The sequence below is a fragment of the Lipotes vexillifer genome, unplaced genomic scaffold (assembly GCF_000442215.2).
Source record: "Lipotes vexillifer unplaced genomic scaffold, Lipotes_vexillifer_v1.1 scaffold1011, whole genome shotgun sequence".
In the NCBI taxonomy this organism is placed as follows: domain Eukaryota; kingdom Metazoa; phylum Chordata; class Mammalia; order Artiodactyla; family Lipotidae; genus Lipotes; species Lipotes vexillifer.
In genome coordinates this window covers 2,362,454-2,367,637 of record NW_006787698.1, presented here as the reverse complement: position 1 = coordinate 2,367,637, position 5,184 = coordinate 2,362,454, and the positions used below count along the sequence as shown (strand labels likewise).

Genomic DNA, 5,184 nt, shown 5'->3' with positions numbered 1-5,184 from the left:
CCCCCCCCCCCCCCACACCCCTGCCACAAACCTCACCTTGGGTTCCTGGATCCGCTGGTCTTCTTCAATATCCCCATTCCAAGCTGTCCTGGTCCTCCATCTTGGGGTCCCTACACACACACTTCCCCACCTCGAACCCCCTCCCCAGGTCACATTGACGTCTCTGAGATCCAGCAGAGTTTCCAAGCTCTGGGCATTTCCATCTCGCTGGAGCAGGCAGAGAAAATCCTGCATAGGTGAGTAGCGGGGTGTCCAGAATCCCAGGTAACTCAGGTCCCCAAGACCCCTCAGCCACCTTGAGCCTCTGAGCCTCAGACCCAATCCCAAGGCAGTGGAGCTGAGATCTTGGCCCGGTTGCTTCCCCTCTCTGAACCTCAGTCTCCCCCTCTGTAAAATGGGGAGCTCCCAGTGCCCAGGAGCTCAGTCTACCCCCCAAATCCACAAGAACCTCACTCAACTCACCCCTGGACCCAGGCACTGATTCTGTCCCACTGGTACCCCTCCCCCCGCAGCATGGACCGTGATGACACCATGACCATTGACTGGCAGGAGTGGCGTGACCACTTCCTGTTGCACTCGCTGGAGAATGTGGAAGATGTGCTGTATTTCTGGAAGCATTCCACGGTGAGGTGGGGGGCGGCTGTCCCAGCCTGGTGGTCGGGCCCTCTTCCCCGGGGCATGGGGGGAGGGGCTGGCTCGGGACTCTAGAAGGAGGAGCCACTGGGAGCAGCTGAGGGATGAGGCTCTGCTCTCCTCTTCCTCCATCTGGGGCTCCCAGGACCCATTTGGGGAGGTCTCTGCCAGCTGATGGGGACCCTTCAGACTTACTGTGGGGCCTCCGGGGGTTCAGGGAAGAAAGGGCTCACCAGATGGGGCATCTGGTCTCCCACCCTCAACCACATGGCTCTCTTTCTGCTGGTTTCTATTCCCCTCAGTAAAGGATTCTGCTGCTGAAAAGACAAGTTAGGAAGCCACTATCTTCAGAGGGTCTCACGGGATCTACTGGAACTTGGGAGAGAGGAAGTGCTCTGGATTGCCATTTCCAGGGTGGGAATCCTTGAGTGATGCATCTGATAAGATCTGATGGCATCTGGAGGGGTCCATCTATGGGATCTGCTGAGATCCTCTTGGGAGATCCAGAGATTCCCACCCTGGAGGACCCATGAGGGGCTTGGTTAAGAAGTCTGCAGGTGAAGGATGCTAGAGGGGGGGGTGATCTCTGTGGGGGAGACCCCTGGGGATCTGGTGAGACCCCCCCAGGAGGGATCTGCTGGGCTCCATATATAGGAAGTCCCTGGTAGGATCTTGTGTGGCCCTGGAGGTATCTTCTGGAATTCTTACGTGGGAGACCCTTGGGTGGGATCCTTTGGAGGGATCTGATTGGCTCTGGAGGGATCTTTATGGGGCAGGGGCTTGTTTGTTTTGTTGTTGTTGTTTGGGTTATTTTTGTTGTTTTGTTTTGTTTTGTTTTGTTGGCTGTGCTGCACGGCATGCAGGATCTTAGTTCCCTGATCAGGGATCGAACGTGTGCCCCCTGCAGTGGAAGCGCAGAGCCCTCACCACTGGACCGCCAGGGAATTCCCATAATATATATATTCTTATATATTCTCTTTTATTTATTCATTTTTGGCCACACCACGCAGCATGTGGGATCTTATTTCCCCAACCAGGGATCGAACCCATGCCCCCTGCAGTGGAAGCGTGGAGTCTTAACCACTGGACCCCCAGGGAAGTCCCATGTGGGGTAGAGACTTGAATAGGATGCTTTGATGGGATTTGGTGGAGATCCCCAGGAAGGATGTTATCATCTTTTGTGGAGACTTCGGGGCTGGGTCTGGTAGGGGTCCAAGAGAGATCTCTTGGGCTCTCCAAGTGAGATTCACTGGTGGACTGGGATTCATTGCTGGGTACCCTGGGATTCATGGGGGAGACGCCCCAGTTTAGGGCAGAGTTGCATCCCCCCAGCCCCACTGGGGCATGACACCCCCAGCCTCTGCATCCCCAGGTCCTGGACATTGGCGAGTGCCTGACTGTCCCGGATGAGTTCTCGGAGCAGGAGAAGCTGACTGGCACGTGGTGGAAACAGCTGGTGGCGGGTGCGATGGCGGGTGCCGTGTCCCGGACGGGCACAGCCCCCCTGGACCGCCTCAAGGTCTTCATGCAGGTGAGGGGCCCTGGAGAGACCCACCCCCTTCCCTAGGCCTGGACCCCTGGAGGGGTCCCCAAAGCCACCTGGTCTTCCCACCCAGGTCCACGCCTCCAAGACCAACCGGCTGAACATCCTGGGAGGCCTACGGAGCATGATCCAAGAGGGGGGCGTGCGCTCCCTGTGGCGTGGCAACGGGATTAACGTGCTCAAGATTGCACCTGAGTCGGCAATCAAGTTCATGGCCTATGAGCAGGTGGGGGCAGGCAGGGGGAGGCGTGGGCTACAGACATGAGGATTTGCAGGATTGGCCTGGGGGTGGGGGATGTCTGCAGGTCCCCAGGAGTGGGCATCTGCTCCCCTTCGGGATGCACCCAGGGGGAGGACAGCAGAGGGAAGGTCCAAGTGCACGGAAGGCCCAACCCCTGAGGTCCGGCCTGAGGTCCCGCCACCTCTGTGTCTCCCTCTCAGATCAAGCGGGCCATCTGGGGGCAGCAGGAGACACTGCATGTGCAGGAGCGCTTTGTGGCTGGCTCCCTGGCTGGTGCCACAGCCCAAACCATCATTTACCCCATGGAGGTGAGAAGGAGGGGCCCTAGCAGAGGCTCCGTTGCAGGGCTGGGGGCGGGCCTGCAATAACCATTTCACTCCAAGGTGGGATAAGCATTGGGATTATAACTTTGCTTCTTCTTGATTCAGACTGTAGCTCATTAGAGCAATGCACTTTCATGTGTAGCTGGTCTGGGACAGTAGTGTTGGTTTAGCTGTTTAGATAACAGTTGTGGGGTCCAGCCCTTTATGGATATGACTCGTCTAAGGATACTGGCTTCCGGGATGCTTGTCCCCAAGGGAATCGTTTCTAGGTGAAACCACTTTTGGAGAAATCATTTCAAGTTTCAGATTGCGCCAGGCATCACTTAGGATTCTGAGTGACGGAAAACTCAAATCACATAAATGAAGTCCGGAGGTGAGCAGTTCAGGGATGGTCTGGTGGCTTCAGAGTGTTAGAGACCCAGGTTCCTTCCCTCTATCTTGTTCTACCACCTCAGCATGTGACACCCACCTCATGGACTAAGATGACTGCTTGTGCTCCAGTCACAGCATCCACGCTCCAGCCAAGAAGGAGGAACAGAGGAAGGAACACCTCCCTGCCTTTAAGGATGCTTTCTGACAGCCTCGCATACCTCTTCACCTTCTGAGCTAGGACTCAGTCACATGGCTACCCGCCTAGGGAAGCTGAGAAATGTAGTCTTTATTTCTAGAGGCTGTGTTCTTGCTGAAAAGAGCAGTTTCTATTGATAAGGGAGAAGGTAACAAGATATTGGGAGACAGCAGTGGGTGCCACGTGCAAGTCTGATAGGCGTAACCAGTTTGTAGGGATAGAGTTTGGGGGTAGAAGATTCTAGAGCAAGTGGTTCTTTCATTTATTTTTATTTTATTTTATTTTATTTTTTGGCCACACCAAGCAGCATGCAGGATCTTAATTCCCCGACCAGTGATCGAACCCGTGCCCCCTGCAAGGGAAGTGCAGGGTCCCAACTACTGGACCACCAGGGAAGTCCCACAAGTGGTTCTTTTAATTCAGTTATTCTCAGGGTATCTCCATCTAGGAGGTACAGTTTCCAAGTGTCTTCATTCCTGGATGTAGTGATTCCGAAGGCAGCTTTTCCAGGGATAACCGGCTTCTCCCCAGGTACTGAAGACACGGCTGACCCTTCGCCTGACGGGCCAGTATAAGGGGCTGCTGGACTGTGCGTGGCGGATCCTGGAGCGAGAAGGGCCCCAAGCCTTCTACCGCGGCTACCTGCCCAACGTGCTGGGCATCATCCCCTACGCGGGCATCGACCTGGCCGTCTACGAGGTCTGTGGTCCTCCCTTCTCTGGGATCTGCCCTTCCTGTGGGGCTGGTTCAGTTGACCTCCATAGCTAGGGGTGGAGAAGCAAAGCACTGTGGGCCTTGGGATCCCGGGGGACTCCTTCAGGCATGGGACCTCCCCACCTGCCCTGCCACTCTTCCACTTCCCACCGCAAGAACCTTCCATCTGTACTTTGGCCTTCCCGGGTCTCAGGACATGTGAAAGTCGGGGACCACTCTAGCTCACAGAAACGTGGGAGCAGGCGAAGATGAGCTTCAAAGATGCCCATCCCCCCAAAAACGTGGGTCAGACGCGCCTCCATCTCCAGGCCAATATCTTCTTCAAGGCCATTTCAGTCATTGCCGCCACCATAAAATCCATACCCCATGACCAGCATCTCGGGGCCTTTATCAGGAGAAGCAGGAGCTGGGAGTTTTTGCTGTTTCTCTTCTAGGGACCTCATCCATTGCTTTTCCCTTCGCCTGGTGGGATCACCAGGTTCTCCCAATTAGCACAGCCTCAGAAGTTCCCAGGCATCCCCCCACCCGCAATCGTTGTATCCAGCCCAGCTTCATGGGCAGGCAACCTATAGGGTCACCAGCTCAGAAGGGCTCCACACTTGGTTGAATGCTTTGCTGTCACCCTCTTGAAATTCTTAAAAATCTTTGAACAAGCGACCTCACATATTTTTATTTCACACTGGGCCCCACAAGTGACGTAGCTGGTCCTGATCTAAGATCCCCGGTACCTGCCATCCGTACCTGCCCTACCAGCACCCAGCGTCTACGGAGCCAAGTGAGGCAAGGCTTCATTCATTCGTTCGTACATTTATTCATGCATTCACTCATTCACCCGTTCACTTAGCAACTATGTCCTAAGCATCCATGTATTCTGGGTACTGTGCTGGCTGCTGCATTCAGGGAGTACAACATAATTCTTGTCCTCCCGGGACACCCCTCCAATGAACAAAGAAGTCAAGTCAAGCAGCAAATAAGTAATTGCAGATCCTAAAATGTTCTCAGAATTTAATAAACAGGACGTGCAATTCAAAGTAGCCATGGGCAGGGGAGGGGCGTGTCTAGGAATGTCTCTGAGAGGTGGTGTTGGAGTGATGAGTTGAATATATATCAGGAGGGAGTGTGAACAAGGGCACAGCCAATGCCAAGATCCAGAAGCAGGAAT

At 54.7% G+C, this 5,184-nt stretch overlaps 1 protein-coding gene across 1 annotated transcript in view; it reads left to right on the top strand.

The window, feature by feature from the left end:
* Nucleotides 1-5,184, top strand: part of SLC25A23 (solute carrier family 25 member 23) — an 11,962-nt gene that overhangs the window by 2,028 nt on the left and 4,750 nt on the right. The window contains exons 3-8 of the mRNA XM_007460571.1: nt 149-236; nt 513-624; nt 2,006-2,164; nt 2,250-2,402; nt 2,618-2,725; nt 3,840-4,007. Coding sequence (XP_007460633.1) covers nt 149-236; nt 513-624; nt 2,006-2,164; nt 2,250-2,402; nt 2,618-2,725; nt 3,840-4,007 — 788 coding nt within the window. The remainder of the gene's footprint in view (nt 1-148; nt 237-512; nt 625-2,005; nt 2,165-2,249; nt 2,403-2,617; nt 2,726-3,839; nt 4,008-5,184) is intronic.